General features: G+C 48.2%; 2 protein-coding genes across 21 annotated transcripts in view; both read left to right on the plus strand.

The window, feature by feature from the left end:
- LOC108158090 (titin) overlaps positions 1-25534 on the plus strand; it is a 29846-nt gene that overhangs the window by 3631 nt on the left and 681 nt on the right. Inside the window, exons 1-16 of one of the 20 annotated variants that reach the window (XM_017290247.2) lie at positions 1064-1936; positions 2916-3067; positions 7673-7768; positions 7834-8087; positions 8155-8301; positions 8624-8701; positions 11473-11777; positions 12649-12816; positions 12891-13011; positions 13081-13581; positions 13827-21155; positions 22434-22647; positions 22718-22850; positions 24604-25104; positions 25167-25307; positions 25381-25520. In XM_017290247.2, coding sequence (XP_017145736.2) covers positions 2952-3067; positions 7673-7768; positions 7834-8087; positions 8155-8301; positions 8624-8701; positions 11473-11777; positions 12649-12816; positions 12891-13011; positions 13081-13581; positions 13827-21155; positions 22434-22647; positions 22718-22850; positions 24604-25104; positions 25167-25307; positions 25381-25520 — 10244 coding nt within the window. In that variant the 5' untranslated portion in view covers positions 1064-1936; positions 2916-2951. Of the gene's footprint in view, positions 1-1063; positions 1937-2915; positions 3068-7672; positions 7769-7833; positions 8088-8154; positions 8302-8623; positions 8702-9610; positions 9944-10937; positions 11245-11472; positions 11778-11879; positions 12198-12648; positions 12817-12890; positions 13012-13080; positions 13582-13826; positions 21156-21797; positions 22236-22433; positions 22648-22717; positions 24577-24603; positions 25105-25166; positions 25308-25380; positions 25521-25534 lie in introns of those variants that run through there. The other 19 variants (XM_033392015.1, XM_033392011.1, XM_033392012.1 and 16 more) reach the window with 19 other exon arrangements.
- LOC108158127 lies at positions 6103-7283 on the plus strand. Its single transcript, XM_017290308.2, has one exon. It carries the CDS (start codon positions 6458-6460, stop codon positions 6773-6775), a length of 318 nt encoding a protein of 105 aa, XP_017145797.1. The 5' UTR covers positions 6103-6457; the 3' UTR covers positions 6776-7283.

Genomic DNA, 25534 nt, shown 5'->3' on the forward strand with positions numbered 1-25534 from the left:
TATTTGCTCCAAGAACGGAAGCAGCTGCAGCCGCAGCCGAGGTGGGGCTCGGCTTGGGTGCGCTTCGAGTGAGTGACTGGCTGGTAGCCCACAGTCTGCGACCATTTGTTGCATGCATCTCCGTTGCAAGCGACGGATATCAATTTATGCAAATTTACCGACCTCAAAATGAAAATAATGACAAAATCTCAGACGCAGTCAGGGAATCTTTCAGCCAGAACTCCGATTCACTGAGTACTTGGGCGGCATCGGAATATTGAAAGCTTTTCTGGGAATCTGTTTATACGATTGCCACAGCGAAACTGAGTCAGCTCTTCTTTTGGCCCCAGAGTCCACTGCTGCAGCTACCCCACTAACGAAACGATTCCCATGCAACTCCGAGTGGCACTGAAATGAGTTTGCCATTTGCACAGGGAACCATGAATGAGTCGGGAAAGTTTCAGACCCATCCAATTGGTTGGCAACTTTATTTCAAAATAATCTAATTACGATAAATGTAAATTTGTACAATTAGATTTCCATACATTTACAGATCCAGATACTTATTTACTCAATTGCGTGTCTTTAAGAGACCCTTTGCCCTCTCTGAGATCTATCATCGTCATCTTCTAGGGTATCCAACATTCGTGGGTAGTAGGCCTAGACCAATGCCATGTTCCGTTCGCCACTCCATGTTTGTTTCGCTTTCCAACGTGCCTCTTGCTGCCTTGCCTACGGAGGGGAGCCACAATCTTATCGAGTATTTCATAATTAATTTGATTAATGCCAATTAATTGCTGTAGGCTTTGTATGGCCAATGGCGGGGCCAATCGATTTCGGATATTTTCTTCGGGCCAAACTGTGGTCATTAGCCGCCTCGGACATGTGACTGGCGGCTGGCAACGCATTCCACAGCTGCAGTGGCAGCGGCATTTGCATAAGGCCATATGAAACCATCGGGGCTGGACTGGGCTTTCTGTCTCTTTGTCGCTTTCTTGGGGGGATTTGCGGGCCATGCCCCCTTTTGTTGCATGAGCAGCAGCAAACCTCGGACCCAGTTCGCAATTGCGGCCAGTTCCGAATTGGTTACTCGCCAACAACGCACATCAAATCCAAAAAAAAAAAACAAAAAAAGTCCCCAAAAAACCCAACCATAAAACGTATAAATAATATCAGGGCAAAGAATACAAATACTACCATTCGTAGGCCCCGAATATGTGATATAACCGCGGAAATTGTCTTAACACTTATCTGCGAATTCGGTCACCGCGCTTCTTCGCTACCTTTATATACAGATACAGATAGAGCTACAGATACAGCCACAGACACAGATATACTTATATTTATCATTGTCCGCGAGTGGAGCTCTTATCAAATCAACAAACGGCTTATATGGCGAACCGCAATAACGAAATGGGCAAACAAATTCCCCCCCTCCAATAGCCCACTTATATATTACGGTTATACTCGTATGCGTATGTACAAACGGAAAGTAAACAATCCAAATAAAACTTGGCTAAAACAAACCTGTCGCCGCTCCAGTCGCAGTCACTGTCCCAGTCGCATTCGCATTCCCAGTCGGAGTCAATCGTTAACTTGAAGATCGTTTCCAGTGGAGGGAGCCCTTGGTTTAGTCCGCGCCTCGTGATCTTAATCAGTTCGGTTTGGTTATACCCATATTGTCGCAGTCGGAATTGTTTCAAATATAGCGTCATGCTTTTGGGATTGTTGTCGTTTTCGGGCTGAGATTGTGCTGGGCGGCGGGATTGACTGACTGACTGCCGGGGAGGTGGTGACGGCAATTAGCGAGTTCATGTGGCAAACACCTCGAAAGAATCACGTACCGAAAGAGTATATTTCCCAAAAGTGATTGATTGTAATCGTTGTTTGTACACACAACACAATATATGTACGGACGCGTGGAAACAAAAGCGGAGAAAACCCTCAAAATTGTGTGGTAATTATTTATCCAGATATTGCCCAGTGAAGTTCACTGCGTGAGGTCTGTGAAGTATTCTGTGAAGTCATAATCAATAAAAGTGAAGAAATACCGCATAGTTTGAAGCCAAGTGAAGTGAATTACACAACCAATAAAGAATCTTTTGTTTTGAAGCACACAAGCACACAGCAAACAAATGAATAATGCAAACCAAACCCCAAGAGCCCCCAGGATGTTATGCAACCCACACAGTGATCTCAGAAACCTTCTGCCAGAAATAGGCAATAGTCAAGCGATACAAACATACTCGATAAGAATCTTGGCTTGGAGCATGAGCATCTCGCATACATTTACCAACTTTAATTAATGATAATCGCAGCGAAGTGCAAAAAATAAACACAAAAAAATATATTAGTAAATAAAAAAAATGATGTATTTAATCGTGAGTCAAAAGAGATTGGTTGGAACTTTGAGTTATTGCAGTTTTAATCAATATTTGATTAGATTAATACAAATTTAGGTTTCAGTCTGAAACGTGCTGCAAAAATACTTAAATTTCCAATAAGTAGCTTGTATAGTAATTGCTTTTTTTAAATATCATAAACTCAATAGTTTTCGAAACTCAAATGCCTCACGAAGGGTACATACCCCACCCCACACACCTTCGCGTATAAGCCTTCTGATAAGGCTCCCTAAGGCCAAAGTATGAAACAAAATAAATCGAGACACGGACAAGGCCAAAACCAAGTACGTGAAGTACTTGGAGGAGAACTTTTCTGTTCTGTTCTGTTCTGTTTTGATAATCCAAAAGTATTTGCGATTGCACTCTTTTAGTTTTGTCAAACCTTTGAGAGGAATAGAACTAGAGTTACGTCGCGACGGGGGCTTAAACTATTGCGGGGGAGAGGGGTCTTGCTGTGTGCGAGTGTGTGCTTCGAATGCAAATGCTGCCAAATCGTTATTATTGCCGTTATCGAACTCAATGTCACCTCCGCAGTGCTGCAAGCGTTTGATACGCCCCTACATACGCCTCATGCAGCTGCCAATCTATCGTCCCGCAGCCGCCAACCTGCTGCTGGGCCTGACTTCGGTGGTGGGACTCGTCGGCGGGGCCTACCTGCTCCAATGTGGCGCCCAGCGTCTTCTTGGGTGAGTTAATCGAGTAGAGTAGCGATAACCAAATGAGTGTGCCCCCGTGTGTGAAACTGTGTGTGTGAGAGTACTGGAGGGCACACGTACGCGAGCGTGCAGATGCCAGCAGATGCACTCGCACATACTGGCACAACCACAGATGCAGATGCAGATACAGATACGGTCTCGGATGCAGGTGCAGATACATCCCGGAGAGATAAATACTGGCAGTGAAACTGAAACTGAACTTTCCGAGCTGCAACAGCAGCTTCAATTCGATTACGTGTCCATCGTTTCGCATGACTTGATTGCGTTTGCGTGTACGAAGAAAGCAAAGAAAAATGCAGAGGAAAAGCATTTCGCATTAAAAGAGATTTGACATAATTGTTGCCATTTTTATGCTTGGCACAGTTGCAACTGCTATTGCTGTTGCCTTTCTATGGTCTTTCCTCATCTCAGTTGGGCATCCAGTACGTACGTAGCTTCGCCTTAATTAAGGATTGCGTAAGAGGCATCAGGCCACCAGCTGCAGCGTATCATGGTGGCTCACAAATTCATTTTGCACCCGTAAATGCTTATGGATAACAGTACCGTTGGCCGTTTTATAACATTACCTGTTCATACATTACTGTCCATTCAATGGACTTGTGGTCAAGACGAATTTGGCCATCTGGCTAACCAGACAGAACCAAAGACTTGCGACGAATGGCAAACGGAAATCGTTGGCCAACAAAGGGCAGAACCCGCTGCTGCCGCTTCCAGTCATACTCCACAACAACAACAACAAAAGTGTCACGAAACGCCAATAACAATTAGCCGCCCGCAAATATTTGCCTTTTGTCACTAGCACTAGTCAATGGCAACTTAATTAGCCGTTATTCTTATAATATTAGAAAATACGAGTAGGGGTATGCGAGTTTTAAACATATACATATGTATGGTACCTAGTAAAGAAGTGTAGCATTTAATCTTGGCTGGCTGGCTCCTCCTTAAAGCAATGTTCCATTGAGCACAATATTAGCCGAAATAGACGAAAGCTGTGTTTTCCTTTTCTCTATTCAGAGACAGAAAGTTGCACGACAGGTTGCATTATAGTGCAATAGAAACCAAAACAAGTTCCGAAATTGTCGAAAGTCTAGAAAACAAAACTAATGCTAACCTTTGTCGCATTTGATACGGAGATAACCACACCTATTCTGCGTTTTAATATACCCGTAGTGCTGAGTAAACTGAAACGAGTTCTTGCAGTCGGTCGAAAGTAGCGTTGAGAGTGAGAGCCATCAAAAGCCAGTCACAGTGACAAATTGTATGCATAACCACAGTCGATTAGAAGCAATACTCCTCAAGGGTTCGTTCTTCGAAGAAGTCACCACCAGGACACAACGACACAGTTCCGACGATGAAGCCGGAACGCTGCTAGAAGGCGGCCTGGTACGCTAGTTAGCCGGAATCAGACCAAAGTACGCTGGCATATATAGATCTCATCCTTGAGTAATGGTGGTGGGCCTTTTTAGCCCGACTGTTCCTGTCAATAGCTGCAAGCAAACGGAACCAACAAAGGGTCGGTCAAAGTTGAAGCTTGCTTCTGGAGATGGCCCAGAGCCATAGGGGTAATTTGTGTAGAATATTTAAATGACCACTTAGTGGCGTTACCCGCCCTTTAGACAATACATTTATATTCCTGATCTGCGTCGAAATGAAAATCGTTTCATTTTAAATTTCTCGCGGAATATTCAAAAATGTTGCGCTAAAGCTACCAAATGTTGCGCAACTTTTCGACAATTTACCAAAATGTTGCAAAGCGCCACTGTGAAATTTTGCTACATGGACATGAGTTGGCATGTAGATATTTTGCAACTATTAAAAACACGTTGGTTAGGCCACTAACTGTATACTGTATACTGTATGGTTAGTGGTTAGGGTTTAAGTGGAGAGGGGACGAACGGCCCCAGCTCACTTCAGGTTGAAAATATCCGCTAGTCAACTTTACCATCGATGAATATTGAAGAGGGGATCGCTATGTCGTAGGCTTGTTAGTTAATTTCTAAAACTGTTTTATGATATCTTTAAAGTAGTGGGCTCAATCTAATAATTTATTGTTCTTCTGGCGATACGGGTAATTACTTTCCAGCCCCAGAAATCCTCCACTTATGCTGGCCAAAATTCTGCGAAAATTGAGAGCATCTTGTTCATCCCGACTAAGCCATTCATCTAAGCCAACCCAAACAGAACGAGACAGAAACAGGGCCACTTGACGATCTCTCGGGTTGAGAAATGCTAATGGGATGTGCCCAGCTTACATGCATATGTTAACCCAGATACTTGAGTCAGATTTCAGGGGAATCTGTACATACATATGAGAGCTCTCGCATCATCTTTCTCTTTGGGAATTTCCCAGCTGATGCTGTCGCCATTTATTCGCGAATCTAAAGACTATTCCAGTCACCATTCGATTGATTCGTTGAGGTTCCCCTCAATAATGAACGGCTTGGAGCATGCATAGATTTAAATAGACAGACAGACAGACAAGATCTGAGGCTAACTCGTTTGCGGAATGTTTCTCACAATTAGCATTTGGAAATTAATGAAGTTCAGGCCGAGACAAGAGATTGCCAAAAATTAATTTATAGACAAATGAATGCATATGCATACGGGTATGAGGCCCGAAACGGTTCCTGCTTGACCAGATGTCTACATGTTTGCGGATAAATCAAGGAAGAAAGGCGATAGATGGCCAGGGAAATATGCCTAGTCACGGCTGATTCCGCTACGTAGACCCGTTGGGCTGGTTTTCTATCCAGTGGGCAGGGGGCGTAAGGTAAGGTAAGCTAAGGCCTTCTTCTCCAGAGTTCACAATTGAATCTTACGTCATTAACGAGTTAGCTGCCTGTCTGCCTGTCTGCCACTCTCCCGAACGCTGCCACTGCCACTCTCTCTCTCTCTCTCTGGGTAGGCTTCTCTCCTCAGACATGAAACCGGCACGGGCATGACGCGGAGAGACGACTGTCACTGCTCTGACTGAGGCTCGCTCGGTCTCAGCTGTTGCCCGCTCAGAGCCAACTGCGCACAACAAAGGCAAACCTTGTCCGAGAAAGTTGTCAGTGTCGGAGTGAGTCGCAACGCGTTTCGTTGGCGAATCCAAATTAATGTGCTTCCACTCGAATATACATGCAAATCGGCGAAAACAGTTTAATTCGAGTGCCATGCCAAATCAAAGCAAACAAAGCACCAAACATCTCTTGACAGGCCACTCAAATACCTAGCACACCAAACACCAAACAACACTAAACCCAAACCAAACCAATTAAACCAGAGCAAACCAATCCGAAACCAAGAAACCGATCAATCCCACAGAAGCCATCGCAGCTATAGACCTCCACACCGAAGGGAGTGGAAGTGTGCGATAGAATGGTGTTCGCGTCCGTTGTGGTGTGCCAGGTGGAGAAATTGATCTGCATGCCAATCAGCTTTGCCGTATTCGCCTTCCTGTTCATGGCCTGCGCCATGGAGGTGGTTCTGCTGAAGATGACCACCAGTGAACCGGTGTTCGGGCGGCCTCCCGACGACGGCGACGAGGCCGGGGACGACGAGTCCGAGGAGCAGATCTACTACGAGAATCTCGGAAACAACTACGAGCACTGGGCACGCCGTCGGATGCGATTCCACCAGCGGCACCAGCAACAGCTCCAGCAGGAGGAGAGCCAACGGCAACAGCTGCTCGTATAGGTGTAGCTGCAGCATTGGGAATCGGTTGGATATCGGTTATGACTGGTTTCTTCTGTTTTCAAAATTATATGGTATATAGTATATGGATATGGATAGCGACGAGGGGAGAGAGTGTAATGATTTTGGTTTTTGTTTATGATTTCGTTTGTAAGCGATTTCAAAACGAGACATATTCAAATGTTAAGTTGAGCAAATTGTTTGTGATTAATTGTCAATTTTGAGCACGTTGTACCACAACTTCCACAACACACAACAAAACAAAACACGACTCATGCATGGATACGATTAAGTGTACAGTACAGTCAGTCGGAGGAAATCCCTTCTTGTCTCTGGCACTGTGAGAACTGAATGCATATCTAGATATATAAGTAGATATATCTGTATGTACATATAAGTATGTGCATATGTCCTACGAGAGTAGTTTGTAAGCCGTGTGATATGCTTAGTTATTCGATACCTACATACATAGATCCTAAGTGACGCGAATAAATCTGGCTATAAAACTCAACTCGACTGATATTTCGCTTGCCCCTGGTCCAACTGGTTTTGCCTGTGGCTTTCCTCCGCTTATGCAATCTGCTAGATGGGGGCGGGGGGGGGATAGGCAAGAGAGAAAGTCCATTGCTCGATGCTCGATGCCCCTGCAGTGCGGGACCCTCATACTCGTAGGTGGAGATCTGGGGAACTGGAATTTTGTCGACTCGACCAGGCGCTAATTGTATCTATCGGCTGAGCGCCATCCAATTAGTTGATTTCCTCATTTTTTTCAGCAGTTTGTTTATCTTAACCTGACCTTCTGCTGGTTGATCAACCCCAGCGATTTCGCAGAACTGACCTGACTAATCGCCATGTATCGAACTAATCGAACATTCTCCGTGTTCTATGAATTCTTTTCAGTAAAATAGCCGATAGGAAGTGGAAGAAGGAGGAGGCCAGCGAGCAGCAGAGCTGCAATGTCTGCTGTGCAGACTTGGACCAGAGCAGTCCCAAAACGTAAGTCAACCTCCAGCGAAAGCCCCCCTCAGCGACTAAGTTAGGGATCGATCTATATTTTTCAGCTATGTGACATGCTGTACATGCGGAAAGTACGTTTGCCGCGGCCCCAAATGCGCTGACTGGCGGCCCAAGGATGCCGACTGGGAGTGCCAGCTGTGCCACAGCTCCAAGGAGTCGCTGGCCCACACCTCCTCCTGGGTGGCGGAGCAGATGTCCTTTAACCAGCACAAGTTCGTGTATCCGATGCGGGCTCGCAGCGAGGTCTACATACCCATCACTGGCGATGGTGATGGCGATGCCAATGACAGCACAATGCGTAAGGAGAGACCCCATAGAAATATCCCTAACGTGTTTATAGAACGCCAAACTTTGGTCCTTTGCAGACATTGAGAGCATCAGCCAGATAGGGCAGAGCGTTCATCTCGACGAGCGCGCCAAGATTCGTGCATATGTGGAGGAAATCGTGGCGGAGATGTTGGGCGGCAGTCTGGATCACATCAAAGTGGGACAATTGTCCAAAAGCGAAAACTGTAAGTACAGCCCGCTGCAATCAGTTGTCGCGCGCCCAGATTGTCTTCGATTTGATTTGTGCAAATGCAATTGTCAGCGAATTCAGCTGCATTCGCGCAATTTACAATTTCCAATTTGCAAATGAGATTCAATTGGGCGGGCAACATATGTGCATATGTGCTTTTCGTTGGCAACATTCGCAAGCAACACATGCTGCCGGCCAGCGAAAGTTCGCTGCATACTTTTGGGCGAAGCTTTTGCTAAACTTTTTCCCACACATACACTCATAAACACACACAAACACCCCTCACACTCAAACTCACACATGCAAATGCAATGCAGACTTGCAATTCTTCCACAAATTTCATGCGAAACTTTCGAACCTGCTTATCAATGTGGAGAGCGACCTGCTCAAGGGAGGTAAGTCATCGGCCAGTACTATCCAGTAATCGAGTACTTAGTAATCGAGCGAATGCAATGTAATCGTTTTGAATGTAATCTAACCTCTCGATCCTGCATCCGTACTTGTACCTGTACCTCTCTCTATCTACATATATCTGTATTTTGTGTTGAGCACGTAGAACCTTGCCCCAAATATGTATGTAACAGAGTGTGAGAATGCCATAAAATAAATCTATGAAACAATGATTGGAGCTTTTATTGAATGCCAGTTGAAGTGCCGGCCAGCCTTAGTTTACTGGTAGTACAAATCGAAAGCCTAAATAAGCACTCTCTCACACACAGGGACAGGGACAGGGACCCTGACAGACAGAAAATCGGAGTCAGATAAGGCTACATAGCTCTGATAAGGTGCTTTAGCTATTGAAGTGCCGACAGAAATAGCAACGGCTACAGCAGGGAACATTGTGATTACAACGCTTTGTTGGCGCCCAAGTTCTGTAGCCTTAGAAAGATGACAGACCGATATAGGCATTAATCATACGCACCGTAGCATTGCTCACCAACTGGTTCGAGACTCGATTCGGAGTCTGCTCAGTGGTGTAAATTTCTAGCTTACACGGCCATTCATGAGGTTCTCTGTCTTAGCAATTGATTGACAGCGTCACGCTCGGAGCCAGGCGACTAATATCCACTAATTTGCACGGCAGCGTGCATGTAAATCTCAAAGCCAAACTCAGCTGTTGGCCAAGAGGAGACACCAGACACCAGAGAGTCTGGTGGAACGGCCGGGCAGTGCCGAAACACCCGAGACCGCTCTGTGTAGGGTCCACACGCACACAGACCTACGAGAGCGAGCGTGTGTGTGTTCGTGTGAGAGTGGGTCTGAGTGAGCGGTTAGGCGCTCGGCGCTCGACAATCGCACGGAACCGCTTCATTTGCCAGAAGCGTCGCGCCGTGATCGTAACGTTAAACGAGCTCCGGGTACACATACACACACACGCGCACAGAGACTGAAGAAGATTCCGCCTAAACGGGAGTACTAGTGATAACGTATTATATTATATTATATGATAACTACAAGAATTTTGGCCAGCCGCAAGAAACATACATATGTACGTCCATCTGCAACCGTCAGAGCAGAGATAACGCGAAGAAGCTGCTGCTCAGTTATGAGTTATCGTCAACCTTGACCCCGAACCCGAAGCTGGCAAAAAAGTTGAGAAAAAAGAGACAGTTGAAACTCAAGTCAATAATTGCGAGGTAAAACAGGCAAGACGAGGAAGAGACCTCAATCAACGCTAATCAATATTAATGATCCCGAGTCCCGCTTATAGCTCCACTGTGTGTAACCCAATCTGAGATTAACAACAACAAAAAATCCATCATTTTCCGACGATGATCGTGGACTTTTAACATGGAATGTGCTTTTAACTGTGCTCCTTAACGCTGTAGTTTACCTTTGACCTTAACCAATCAGAAAAACAAACCTCTCACCAAACTTATCGCAAAAAGTCGGCCCGATCCGAGCTAATGGAAAGTTATCGAGCCCCTCGAACCCCATCGCAGGGCTAAGCATTAAATAATCAAAATGGAATAAAGTGATACTCGTAATCCGCTCAGTGATAATTACTTAAGTGACTTGCTCGCTGAACCCCTGAACTTTGCTCGCGCCCAGTCGGAGAATACAGAAGTGATCCGTGTGGGTCTGGTACTGGTTCTGGGTCTGGGTCTGGGCCTGTTTCTCTGCCTGTTTCTGGTGTTATTTTCACCGATGACTCGCATGCGACTGTTTGTTTTCAATACGACAGTTTCTATCTTTGACATTTTTTGCACACCTGAATGACTAACGGCCTAGACATAGACCCGCCGACCATTCGGGCCATTCAGAGCATTCAGGCGGGCAGCCACCAATTGAATTGTTAGCAGACTTGGGCCGATAAAGAAATATGGGCGGCATTGTAACGCTAAATAGATAACTCCGGGCCATTCATTATTCATTATAAAATCGGGTATTTACCGCAATGCGACTATAGACTTAACATGTCAAAGGAAAATTATGAATATGCGAATGCGAATGCAAATGTGAATGCGAGCTGTGAGTATTCGCGATTTTCAGCATGAGTGGCGTTCGATTGGGTTGGGGACACCTGGCTGCTCAAGCGTTTAGGGGACTCGGTGATACACTTCTGTTTGCCAATAATTAGGGAGAAAACAAAACAATACAGCTTAAATATTTGTTTGAAATAATTAACAGCTCCACCGGCAGTTATATCAATGAAAACTCCAAACAAAACCCCAACACACTCCATTCAGACAGCAGAAAGCAGACAGCGGCCGCAAGTGTAGATAAACAAACAAAAAAGCAAACAAATAAACAAATAACCGATATCTGCGATTCAGCAACTTCATCTGGATCGCATATCGAACCATAACACCTATATAAACCAGTACTCGATCGTATGCATGCAGCATGGACTTTACTTTGGGCCTAATCACGGGCGTGTATGCCGTTCTGGCCGTTATTGTCTTTTACGTTGTTTACGTCATTGAGGTGAAATTAGGTATGGCTTATACACTCACTCACTCACTCACTCACTCACTCACTCACTCACTTACTTTCTTTACCTTTCACACACACATACACGCATACAAAAACACCTAGAAGTAAGTTAATTTTCACTTTTATTGTATCGGACTTGGCTAACCAAGCATTCAACTAGTAGTAGTTTTGGCCAGCCAGCATTCTCGGTCAGATCCAATTGACAATACTGTGTCACACATGCTTTCAGATCTGCCGGCCATTGTCAATGGGAGCAACAGCAACAGCAACAATAACAACAATGGAGACTCCGAGTCTCTGGCAGACATCTCGCAGACCCGTCTACGGAGTCTCATCGAGACCATCATAGCGGAGACGCTGCGCAACAGTGCCCTGAGCGTGAGCGGAGCCGTCTCGGAGATCAGCCTGGACACCCGCTCGCTGGCCGCCGAGCTGCCGAACAATGGGAATGGGCAGAAGCGCCGACATCGCACGGAGCACTACTTCGAGCCGAAGATTTATCAGGATCTGCTGGCCACAGCGGTGCTCAATAAGGTAAGCCTTGAGCCTTACACTGACCCATGCCCCTGCCACTATGCCACCTGTGGTACCACACATGACCTCTCCTCTACCCATTGTCGAGTGTCTTGTAAGCTGTGTGTACGGTCGTATTCTGGCCACTTCCGCCACGCGCTTCGTTCAGTTTTCGCTTTCATTCAACCCGCACTTGGCCGGCTTCGATTGTCCAGTTGCCACACCGATGAACCAGAACCAGACCACGCTAATTAGTTGCAGCCCATTGTCTCGACTGCTAAGACGTTTTCTTCAAGCAGCAGCACCACTCACAGTACAAGAATAAAATCAATCACGACGCTAATTGGATAAATCCTTATTCTGGAAAATCAAAAAAATCCCATTGCGGAAGAGTTTCTACATACAGGCCAATACAAGACAATGGAGGACTCCGGTGATAAAGTAAATATTAGTTACGACACGATTGCGGCAATTGAAACGCCAAATCCATGACTCAGCGAACCATATCAGCCACCATTACGATTACGTATTCAGTTCTAATCAGGAAATCCTAAACCTTATCGCAACTTCCATCCCCAAACTTCGCAACGTGGACAGCAAACTGGTTCATACGTCACTGAACACGATCGATAAGACGATTTTTCAATAATTATTGATTATAATCGATGGCGCTGGGAGCACAACGAAACCTTTCGTTGAGTGTCGTTAAGTGACGGACTGGATATGGCCGGGCCTAATCTGCTTAAGGGCCTTTTGTATCGCACTCATCGTTTGACTGAACCACAGACGACTCTCTGGGGTTCAACAACACTTTGCTGCCCTGCCACAATGCCAAGGTCAATAGACTAACACAACGTTCCCGTTGTTACCTTTGCTGTTTTCTGTTCCACAGATTGCCGATAAGGAAGGGAACACAAGGTTAATATCGGTGAGCACACCAGACTTGAGTGGTCACCTCATTGATGAGAATTACAATGCCGAAGCGTTGAGCACCACGTCCGGTAGTTCCATTGAGCCCCGAAGCGATTGCAGCCTCACCGACCATGAATTGGCCCTGGATGTAAGCTGCCATGCACTCATATTCTTATAATCCCCAGTATCCCCTGTTATTATCCCCAACATTCATCATTCCAGACTGGCAAATCCCAGTCCCTGCAGGCGGATTTGGAGCGTGAATCGGTTTTGAGTGATTATATAGCCGCCCACATGGTTCCCCTTCCGGACTTTTCGGCATCTGTTACTGAATCGGAGGATGGTAAGTTATATGCTACTCTCTAACGCTATGGTCCAGATTCTTCCACTCCCATTCTCCAATCCCCTTTAGATGTTGGATCAATCTCCTCGAGCATGATCGGCGATGGCACTTGGGAGGATAACTGGCTATTCAAGAAGAAACGCAGCTCCGTGCAGAGCTCGGTCACGCCGAGCAGCATTGGCATGCTGGTGCCGGCTCCCATGGAGAATGTGCGTGCCCAAATCGGCGATAGGACTGCGGACGAGGTCAGCGATCTGTCGGAGCTGGGATCGGATGTGGAGGACAATTCGCTTGATTTGCTGCGCTGCAACGATCTAAACGATCGCCTGCTGAGCAAGCATCTGATCGGTGGTCAGAACACAAAACTTGTGCTAGACGAGCTCGTAGATCGGACCAGCCTGATCTCCCACACCCTACCGGAGGAGCATGAGCCCGCATTTACGGAAACCACAAACACGTTCGTCGTAGCATCCTCGGCCGCGCCATCTGATATTATAGTTTCACTACCATCACCCATGGTGTTTCAAGATGACTCACTGAACGAGGAGCTGGTCCAGACTCCCATTGCAGGTAATTGCACTGCTACTTCCACTTCCACGTACCTCACGTACCACGTAGTACATCATCCTTACCCTTCTTAATATTGCGTTAACCCTCCCCTGTGATTAGACAGCATTAGAGAGCATCAATCCTAGATAGTTGATCCTAGTTGATCCTAGCTGTTTGAAGTCCGGAACCCTCCAAGTTATGTAGATCCTCAGCCCTCTTGTGCCTGATCTTGAAGCATCGACATTTAGCAGTCGTTTGTGTTACAGCCCAAGGCGAAACTGACGAACTGGCCAGCCTCGAAGGTTGCATTGGTTACAGCACAGTAGAATACATTGATGAAGAGCAGATGCGCCAAACCACACCGTCAGTTATCGAGATACTAGCCGCCATTGCCTTGGGACCGATGCTAGCAGTCCCAGCATCGGAGCAGCCGGGGGTCATAACTCCGAGTGAGATGCATACACTCAAGGAGCTAAGCGACTTGGCGCTGGCCGAAATAAACGCTCGCACAATGGACCTGGCGCACCATTCACTTGACATCATAGAAGAGGAGACAACCGAATTGATGCCGTTGACCGGGAGTGTCTCAGAACCTTCCACTATAAATGTCCATCCATCAACTCTGACAGACCCAACAACAAACCACCATTCTACAGAAACAACAGCCGCCCAGGAGCCAAAAGTGGTACCAAAACCTACCATAGACAGTGATGCGCCCATACATAACCCATCGACAACAGAAATTCTAACAGAAGATAAACCAGCAGCATTGGATCCTCCGGCAGCAGTGGAAATCAGTCCAGACGCAGAAAACGTAGCTGTGGTTTCTCCGGAAACAGTGGAAATTACTCCAGAGACTGAAACTGTAGCTGTGGATCCTCCGGCGCCAGTGGAAATCATGTCAGAAACAGCAACCGTAGCTGTGGATCCGGCAGCTGCACTGGAAATCGCTCCAGCCGCAGAAACCGTAGCTGTGGATCCTCCCGCACCAGTGGAAATCATTCCGGAAACGGAAATCGTAGCTGTGCATCTACCAGCAGCAGGGGAAATCAGTCCTGAAACGGACACTATTGCTGTTGATCCTGCTCCTCCAGCAGCAGTGGAAATCACTCCAGCAGCAGAAACTGTAGCTGTGGATCCTCCAGCAGCAGTGGAAATCATTACAGAACCTGAAACCGTAGCTGTGGATCCTCAGGCAGCAGCATTGGAAATCATTCCAGACGCAGAAACCGTAGCTGTGGATCCTCCCGCACCAGTGGAAATCATTCCGGAAACAGAAACTGTTGCTGCTGATCCTGCTCCTCCAGCAGCAGTGGAAATCACTCCAGCAGCAGAAACTGTAGCTGTGGATCCTCCAGCAGCAGTGGAAATCATTACAGAACCTGAAACCGTAGCTGTGGATCCTCAGGCAGCAGCATTGGAAATCATTCCAGACGCAGAAACCGTAGCTGTGGATCCTCCCGCACCAGTGGAAATCATTCCGGAAACAGAAACTGTTGCTGCTGATCCTGCTCCTCCAGCAGCAGTGGAAATCACTCCAGCAGCAGAAACTGTAGCTGTGGATCCTCCAGCAGCAGCGGAAATCAGTCCGGAAACGGAAATCGTAGCTGTAGATCCGCCAGCTGCATTGGAAATCACTCCAGCCGCAGAAACCGTAGCTGTGGATCCTCCAGCAGCAGTGGTAATCATTCCGGAAACGGAAATCGTAGCTGTGGGTCCTCCAGCAGCAGTGGAAATCATGTCAGAAACAGCAACCGTAGCTGTGGATCCGGCAGCTGCACTGGAAATCGCTCCAGCCGCAGAAACCGTAGCTGTGGATCCTCCAGCAGCAGCGGAAATCATTCCGGAAACGGAAATCGTAGCTGTGGATCTGCCAGCTGCATTGGAAATCACTCCAGCCGCAGAAACCGTAGCTGTGGATCCTCCAGCAGCAGTGGTAATCATTCCGGAAACGGAAATCGTAGCTGTGGGTCCTCCAGCAGCAGTGGAAATCATGTCAGAAACAGCAACCGTAGCTGTGGATCCGGCAGCTGCACTGGAAATCGCTCCAGCCGCAGAAACCGTAGCTGTGGATCCTCCAGCAGCAGCGGAAATCATTCCGGAAACGGAAATCGTAGCTGTGGATCCTCCAGCAGCAGCTGAAATCATTCCGGAAACGGAAATCGTAGCTGTGGATCTGCCAGCTGCATTGGAAATCACTCCAGCCGCAGAAACCGTAGCTGTGGATCCTCAGGCAGCAGCATTGGAAATCATTCCAGACGCAGAAACCGTAGCTGTGGATCCTCCCGCACCAGTGGAAATCATTCCGGAAGCAGAAACTGTTGCTGTTGACCCTGCTCCTCCAGTAGCAGTGGAAATCACTCCAGCAGCAGAAACTGTAGCTGTGGATCCTCCAGCAGCAGCGGAGATCATTCCGGAAACGGAAATCGTAGCTGTGGATCCGCCAGCTGCATTGGAAATCACTCCAGCCGCAGAAACCGTAGCTGTGGATCCTCAGGCAGCAGCATTGGAAATCATTCCAGACGCAGAAATCGTAGCTGTGGATCTTTCAGAAGCAGCGGAGATCATTCCGGAAACGGAAATCGTAGCTGTGGATCTGCCAGCTGCATTGGAAATCACTCCAGCCGCAGAAACCGTAGCTGTGGATCCTCAGGCAGCAGCATTGGAAATCATTCCAGACGCAGAAACCGTAGCTGTGGATCTTTCAGAAGCAGCGGAGATCATTCCGGAAACGGAAATCGTAGCTGTGGACCCGCCAGCTGCATTGGAAATCACTCCAGCCGCTGAAACCGTAGCTGTGGATCCTCAGGCAGCAGCACTGGAAATCATTCCAGACGCAGAAACCGTAGCTGTGGATCCTCCCGCACCAGTGGAAATCATTCCAGAAACAGAAACTGTTGCTGCTGATCCTGCTCCTCCAGCAGCAGTGGAAATAACTCCAGCATCAGAAACTGTAGCTGTGGATCTTCCAGCAGCAGCGGAGATCATTCCGGAAACGGAAATCGTAGCTGTGGATCTGCCAGCTGCATTGGAAATCACCCCAGCCGCTGAAACCGTAGCTGTGGATCCTCAGGCAGCAGCATTGGAAATCATTCCAGACGCAGAAACCGTAGCTGTGGATCCCCCCGCACCAGTGGAAATCATTCCAGAAACAGAAACTGTTGCTGCTGATCCTGCTCCTCCAGCAGCAGTGGAAATCACTCCAGCAGCAGAAACTGTAGCTGTGGATCCTCCAGCAGCAGCGGAAATCATTCCGGAAACGGAAATCGTAGCTGTGGATTTGCCAGCTGCATTGGAAATCACTCCAGCCGCTGAAACCGTAGCTGTGGATCCTCAGGCAGCAGCATTGGAAATCATTCCAGACGCAGAAACCGTAGCTGTGGATCCCCCCGCACCAGTGGAAATCATTCCAGAAACAGAAACTGTTGCTGCTGATCCTGCTCCTCCAGCAGCAGTGGAAATCACTCCAGCAGCAGAAACTGTAGCTGTGGATCCTCCAGCAGCAGCGGAAATCATTCCGGAAACGGAAATCGTAGCTGTGGATTTGCCAGCTGCATTGGAAATCACTCCAGCCGCTGAAACCGTAGCTGTGGATCCTCAGGCAGCAGCATTGGAAATCATTCCAGACGCAGAAACCGTAGCTGTGGATCCCCCCGCACCAGTGGAAATCATTCCAGAAACAGAAACTGTTGCTGCTGATCCTGCTCCTCCAGCAGCAGTGGAAATCACTCCAGCAGCAGAAACTCTAGCTGTGGATCCTCCAGCAGCAGCGGAGATCATTCCGGAAACGGAAATCGTAGCTGTGGATCCGCCAGCTGCATTGGAAATCACTCCAGCCGCAGAAACCGTAGCTGTGGATCCTCAGGCAGCAGCATTGGAAATCATTCCAGACGCAGAAACCGTAGCTGTGGATCTTTCAGAAGCAGCGGAGATCATTCCGGAAACGGAAATCGTAGTTGTGGACCCGCCAGCTGCAATGGAAATCACTCCAGCCGCTGAAACCGTAGCTGTGGATCCTCAGGCAGCAGCACTGGAAATCATTCCAGACGCAGAAACCGTAGCTGTGGATCCTCCCGCACCAGTGGAAATCATTCCAGAAACAGAAACTGTTGCTGCTGATCCTGCTCCTCCAGCAGCAGTGGAAATAACTCCAGCAGCAGAAACTGTAGCTGTGGATCTTCCAGCAGCAGCGGAGATCATTCCGGAAACGGAAATCGTAGCTGTGGATCTGCCAGCTGCATTGGAAATCACTCCAGCCGCTGAAACCGTAGCTGTGGATCCTCAGGCAGCAGCACTGGAAATCATTCCAGACGCAGAAACCGTAGCTGTGGATCTTTCAGAAGCAGCGGAGATCATTCCGGAAACGGAAATCGTAGCTGTGGATCTGCCAGCTGCATTGGAAATCACTCCAGCCGCAGAAACCGTAGCTGTGGATCCTCCCGCACCAGTGGAAATCATTCCGGAAACAGAAACTGTTGCTGCTGATCCTGCTCCTCCAGCAGCAGTGGAAATCACTCCAGCAGCAGAAACTGTAGCTGTGGATCCTCCAGCAGCAGCGGAGATCATTCCGGAAACGGAAATCGTAGCTGTGGATCCGCCAGCTGCATTGGAAATCACTCCAGCCGCAGAAACCGTAGCTGTGGATCCTCAGGCAGCAGCATTGGAAATCATTCCAGACGCAGAAACCGTAGCTGTGGATCTTTCAGAAACAGCGGAGATCATTCCGGAAACGGAAATCGTAGCTGTGGACCCGCCAGCTGCATTGGAAATCACTCCAGCCGCTGAAACCGTAGCTGTGGATCCTCAGGCAGCAGCACTGGAAATCATTCCAGACGCAGAAACCGTAGCTGTGGATCCTCCCGCACCAGTGGAAATCATTCCAGAAACAGAAACTGTTGCTGCTGATCCTGCTCCTCCAGCAGCAGTGGAAATCACTCCAGCAGCAGAAACTGTAGCTGTGGATCCTCCAGCAGCAGCGGAAATCATTCCGGAAACGGAAATCGTAGCTGTGGATCCGCCAGCTGCATTGGAAATCACTCCAGCCGCAGAAACCGTAGCTGTGGATCCACAGGCAGCAGCACTGGAAATCATTCCAGACGCAGAAACCGTAGCTGTGGATCTTCCAGCAGCAGCCGAAATCATTCCGGAAACGGACACTGTTGCTGTTGATCCTGCTCCTCCAGCAGCATTGGAAATCACTCCAGCCGCAGAAACCGTAGCTGTGGATCCTCCCGCACCAGTGGAAATCATTCCGGAAACAGAAACTGTTGCTGCTGACCCTGCTCCTCCAGCAGCAGTGGAAATCACTCCAGCAGCAGAAACTGTAGCTTTGGATCCTCCAGCAGCAGCGGAAATCATTCCGGAAACGGAAATCGTAGCTGTGGATCTGCCAGCTGCATTGGAAATCACTCCAGCCGCTGAAACCGTAGCTGTGGATCCTCAGGCAGCAGCATTGGAAATCATTCCAGACGCAGAAACCGTAGCTGTGGATCTTTCAGAAGCAGCGGAGATCATTCCGGAAACGGAAATCGTAGCTGTGGATCTGCCAGCTGCATTGGAAATCACTCCAGCCGCTGAAACCGTAGCTGTGGATCCTCAGGCAGCAGCACTGGAAATCATTCCAGACGCAGAAACCGTAGCTGTGGATCCTCCCGCACCAGTAGAAATCAATCCAGAAACAGAAACTGTTGCTGCTGACCCTGCTCCTCTAGCAGCATTGGAAATCACTCCAGCAGCAGAAACTGTAGCTGTGGATCCTCCAGCAGCAGCGGAAATCATTCCGGAAACGGACACTGTTGCTGTTGATCCTGCTCCTCCAGCAGCATTGGAAATCATTCCAGCCGCAGAAACCGTAGCTGTGGATCCTCCCGCACCAGTGGAAATCATTCCGGAAACAGAAACTGTTGCTGCTGACCCTGCTCCTCCAGCAGCAGTGGAAATCACTCCAGCAGCAGAAACTGTAGCTTTGGATCCTCCAGCAGCAGCGGAAATCATTCCGGAAACGGAAATCGTAGCTGTGGATCTGCCAGCTGCATTGGAAATCACTCCAGCCGCTGAAACCGTAGCTGTGGATCCTCAGGCAGCAGCATTGGAAATCATTCCAGACGCAGAAACCGTAGCTGTGGATCTTTCAGAAGCAGCGGAGATCATTCCGGAAACGGAAATCGTAGCTGTGGATCTGCCAGCTGCATTGGAAATCACTCCAGCCGCTGAAACCGTAGCTGTGGATCCTCAGGCAGCAGCACTGGAAATCATTCCAGACGCAGAAACCGTAGCTGTGGATCCTCCCGCACCAGTAGAAATCAATCCAGAAACAGAAACTGTTGCTGCTGACCCTGCTCCTCTAGCAGCATTGGAAATCACTCCAGCAGCAGAAACTGTAGCTGTGGATCTTCCAGCAGCAGCCGAAATCATTCCGGAAACGGACACTGTTGCTGTTGATCCTGCTCCTCCAGCAGCATTGGAAATCACTCCAGCCGCAGAAACCGTAGCTGTGGATCCTCCCGCACCAGTGGAAATCATTCCGGAAACAGAAACTGTTGCTGCTGACCCTGCTCCTCCAGCAGCAGTGGAAATCACTCCAGCAGCAGAAACTGTAGCTTTGGATCCTCCAGCAGCAGCGGAAATCATTCCGGAAACGGAAATCGTAGCTGTGGATCTGCCAGCTGCATTGGAAATCACTCCAGCCGCTGAAACCGTAGCTGTGGATCCTCAGGCAGCAGCATTGGAAATCATTCCAGACGCAGAAACCGTAGCTGTGGATCTTTCAGAAGCAGCGGAGATCATTCCGGAAACGGAAATCGTAGCTGTGGATCTGCCAGCTGCATTGGAAATCACTCCAGCCGCTGAAACCGTAGCTGTGGATCCTCAGGCAGCAGCACTGGAAATCATTCCAGACGCAGAAACCGTAGCTGTGGATCCTCCCGCACCAGTAGAAATCAATCCAGAAACAGAAACTGTTGCTGCTGACCCTGCTCCTCCAGCAGCATTGGAAATCACTCCAGCAGCAGAAACTGTAGCTGTGGATCCTCCAGCAGCAGCGGAAAGCATTCCGGAAACGGAAATCGTAGCTGTGGATCTGCCAGCTACATTGGAAATCGCTCCAGCCGCAGAAACCGTAGCTGTGGATCCTCCAGCAGCAGTGGAAATCATTACAGAACCTGAAACCGTAGCTGTTGATCCTCAGGCAGCAGCATTGGAAATCGCTCCAGCCGCAGAAACCGTAGCTGTGGATCCTCCTGCACCAGTGGAAATCATTCCGGAAACAGAAACTGTTGCTGTTGATCCTTCTCCTCCAGCAGTAGTGGAAATCATTGCAGAGACAGAATCGGTGGTTTTGGTTCCTACCGGTGCAGTGGAATTCATTCCGGAGACACAAACTAAAGCTGAGGAAATACCAGCTGTTGAAGTGGAGGCTAAGAGCGTTTCAGACCTTGGTCCGAATGCTTTAATCGACGATACGCAGTTGTTAAGTTGTGTTCCGAAACCGCTAAAAGAGTCAGATAACATGGACGCATCAACATTGGAACCATCATCGGAATGCATTCCAGCGCAAACATCCGTAGAATACACTAAGAGCGATAGTTCCGCTCTAGGTAAAGCGTCTCAAAAGTGCCTACGAAGACAGCCGAACATTCCTGACACAACACCGAGCGATGGAGACTCGGCTGCGAGACCCGAGCCTGTAAACCTCTTGGGGACCATTTGCAAGTTTTACATTAAAGACAAACGCCTATTGGCAACAATCGAACGCAGACGTCGACGCGCTCTGATCATGCACAAATACCTGAGCTCCTTTGATTCTATGGAGGAGACCATAGATGATATTAACGAGAGCCATCCCAGCCTTTTTAACGAATTGCACATGTATGCCGATGATAGTTTAGTTTCCAGTAGAGAGTCCCATATCCAAGTCAGAACCGAATCGGCAACCGTAGAAGAGGGAGTTGGCTGGGATAAGTGGGATAATGCCAGATTAGATAACACAGTGTCTTCAGTTCCTATATCCATAGAAGATACCTTTGCAGAAGAGCTACCATCGCAGTCCCATGACAGTAGACCCAGCGAATTGTACACAATAAATTTGGAAGATCCATTGAGTTTAGAGATTAGTCGTAGCAGTGAAACATTCTGTGATATAGCAGATGATATAGACATAGATTTGGAGACTGATTCAATCATTGTAGGTAGTTTGAACGAAATCACGTATAATTTTATTAACGTAATTCTCTTCTCAGATCAATTAAGTTCAGAATCAAATCACAGCGATGAGAGTCCGCCGTCCACCAGCTGTGAGACCTTCAACGGAGACGGCGACTCTGAACAGGAGTTCGTTAGTCAGAGAGTTCTAGTTTTGGACGAGCGCACGGCTAGGACTCCGTCGACAAACACTTACACTCCCAGCAACACCAACTCTAATACCAACTCTAACTCTAACACACATCCCACTTACACTGAAACCACAACTAACCACACAAATCCGGGTAGACGCACTAACGGCAAACTAACAAATGGTTCCCTAAGATGGTCGAACAAGGCGGGTGCCGGTTCCGGTGTCGGTGCCGGTGGCGGTGCCGGAGCCTGTGCCATGGCACTCCCGAACGGTGGCCACCTGGTGGCCCAACAAAACGACGTTGATGATGATGATGTTGTACTGTTGCGGCGCTTTGTGCCAGGTAACCCACAGACATGGCCACCACTGTCATCACTCGGTGTTTGTTGTCCTTACGTTGCTGCTGATTGCTTGGTCTTGCTTTGATTCTTTGCTGTTCGCCTAGCTTATGTTAACTGTCTATTACGTGTCCTGCACAAAGCCAACAGCCACACAGATGATCCCATTGTTTCTAAAACCCACACACCCACCCCACTTGCAGGTTCCATTGCTGAGCGCGAGGTCAAGAAGTGGTACAATGCCGTCGAAATGCCCAACAACCCTTATGCGCCCGACGCTCTGAAGCAGCGTATCAGTGGCACCCAGGAGCGGTACATGGATGTGCCAAATATCAGTCCCAGTGCCGAGCAGAAGGCTCTGGCCGCCGCCCTCACTGAAGATGGCGACCCGGCGCCACCTTCAACCGACTACCAACGGTAAGTCCAGACTCATCCCCAACCGGACTCCCCCCGTACATACACATATAACCATCCATCGATCACACAGCTACAGCCGCGACTACTACATCAACAATGCCCCCAATGGCACAGAAGTAAACGGAATCGTACGGAGAGCATCGTCCGGCGCAGAGAAGCAGCCGTCCGCAGAGGATGTTGAGCAGGACATAGTTATCACCGAGGTAAATCAACCAGAACCACTACCACCGCATGGCCGCATTTTAAGTAGCGCTCAAAGTAACGCGCCTGACCTCTCTCATTGGACACTGTCCACACCAGTGCGCCGTAGCAGTTCGCTAAAATTCATTAACAAGCGTCCATCCCCCTCATTAACGCCCGTCCCCATCAATGACTACGAGCGTCCTTCCACTTCAGCGTCGCACTACCGCGACACGAGCTTAGGGCTAGACGACGAGGACTTTGATGTGCGCTCCCACCGCTCCTGGCGTAGCAGCATTGGCCAGTTTGGCTATGGGTCCGCCAGCACTCTGCCCAAGCGTCGCACCCAGTCCAGTCTGAGCCTGCATAGCAATGGGAGCGGGGTCTCCTTCGGCTCGTCCGCGTCCAAGAAGCGCCAGGCTGGCCCCTCGTCCGGGGTTCTCACACAGTTCGAGAAGCAGTTGCTTCACAAAGACCTCAAGCGCAACAGTTTCCGTGCGGTGTCTGCCACCTCGAAGGATTTCGTGATGAATCCCCTATTCGAGAACGAGGCCAAGCTTGCGCTCAGGCCGGACACAGAGGACCCGGGGGACTCGGGAGTCGATAGCTGCCTAAACGGCTTCAGCGGTGCGGACGCGGACGCCAAGTACAGTAACAATAGTTTACTCTTCTAGATCAAGTGGTGGAAACAGGTTAGGATAGCACAGAAGGTCGGGTAGGATCGGGGTCGGGTCTATCGAGAGTTATACTCGTAGTTTATATTTGCCAAATCACGCATAGCTTAGTCAAATCATTGTTAATAAACACTAGTCAGTATAGAAAGCCAAGTTTCCCTGTATATACAAACGAGTGAAACGAAGGAGGGGCGGGTGTCGAACACACCACTACACACAGAATCTCCAGCACTGGAAGACCTATGAGCCAAGGGCAGGGTCAGGACATTCGTCACACCTTTCAGCCGCACCAATACGCACCAATCCAACAAGCTATGAGAATGTTTTGCTAGTGTTCTATCTATCTATGTCTATATATCTATCTAATTCGTAATTTTATTTAGCAAATATCTACGTAATGTAATGCTAATTCCCTAGAGTATGAAAAGTTTGTTTTTTAATCATTATATTTTGCTGTTAATTTTATTAAATAAATAATACGTAACAATAGTTTCAATCTGTATGCACTCTGCTAACGATCTTTTTATAAACAACAACCCCACACGTACATATCGTATGCCTATAAATATTTACAAAATATGCCTTAATTCCGAATAAAGCCAAACTATATGCAAACCAATAAAAACGCAAGCAATGAAACAAATGTTTTTAGTAGGTATCCCAACAAGCTATCCAATGGTGAGTACAGCCAAACCTTATTAATATTCAATTGAAATTTTCCCACTGTTTGGCGTTGCTTTTGGAATATGACTAACAGCATTTGTTTCGAAACAAACCATTTGAATAGCTGTTACTAATGTACTGTTTCGAGTGTTTGCATGATTCTGCTTGATCGAACATACTATAGATATACACCACACACCACACCACATCCACTCGTACATAACACGCAGACAAACTTTCAACAATAAAATCACCTACTTTGCCACACATACAAATGTACATAAATATACTAAAAAGCCCACTGTTCTTCTCTCCGTTTGAATGTTGACTTGACCGTAACTGCTTATGTACACTAAACCAACAATACACCCATCTACTAAACCAACTAAACCAACAACACACAAACCAACCTATCGAAACAAAAATGTCTTATCAAAAGGCGGCTCAAAACGCAAGCACAACTGCAAAAGAGCAGGATAAGGAACAGGAATCAGTTGCGGCTAACGTTTACACGGCCTTGCCAGCTCAGGTATTTGACGATTTGCTAGAGACCCAGTCGAACCCATCGCTTCACTCCCTGCAAACAACGACAACCACCAGCGATGAATCCGAAACGGTGCGCGTCTACGACTTTAACAAGCAGGAGACCACGGTCATCAGACCTGCCCCTGCGGAGCAGCAGCCGAGCTCCTCCACGACATCATCCATGGAGTCAGCTCAGAGCGCATCGGTGTCCTCTTCCTCCATAGACGCATCTGTGTCCAAAAAGCGTGAGCGACCAGTTGTCCTACAGTTTGGCCCTGCCGACTCGGTACCCACAATCGGTTCGCCAGTGAACACCCCCACAAGAGGCTCAACGCCCCCGGCGTTCCGCTTTCTCCAGCCAAAACGACGCCTCATCGAGCCGAGTCAAGTGTTGTCTGTGGACGAAGATGATGTGGTGAGTAAAAACATTAAGGTAGGACGTGTTGATTCTACCACCTTAAACAATATGCTTGACAGATGGAGCCTAATACACCCGTCGCCGAGAAGCCCGCCGTAGAAGATGAGGTGGTGCATGCAATGCCGTCAGTGAAAGCTCTGGCCCAGGCCTTCCTCTTGACCAGCAAAGCCCAGCAAGCCGAGCGACGATGGCGATCAAAGGTAAATCTGAGTAGTTCTGTAGAATACGATATATAAGTATGAGTTTTCAAATGGACGTATAATTTTACACAAGGTTCGGCTATCCTTACCAGCTGATACGTCAGACAAGTCTCCTACCTCCCTAGCACGGCGACACAAGCTGGAGCATGCTGTTTCCATGGCAGAGGTAGCCGATGAATCCACGATCGCCTCTGACTTATCATCCCTCGAAACGTAAGTTCTCTGTG

This window comes from Drosophila miranda, chromosome 3, assembly GCF_003369915.1.
Source record: "Drosophila miranda strain MSH22 chromosome 3, D.miranda_PacBio2.1, whole genome shotgun sequence".
Lineage (NCBI taxonomy): Eukaryota > Metazoa > Arthropoda > Insecta > Diptera > Drosophilidae > Drosophila > Drosophila miranda.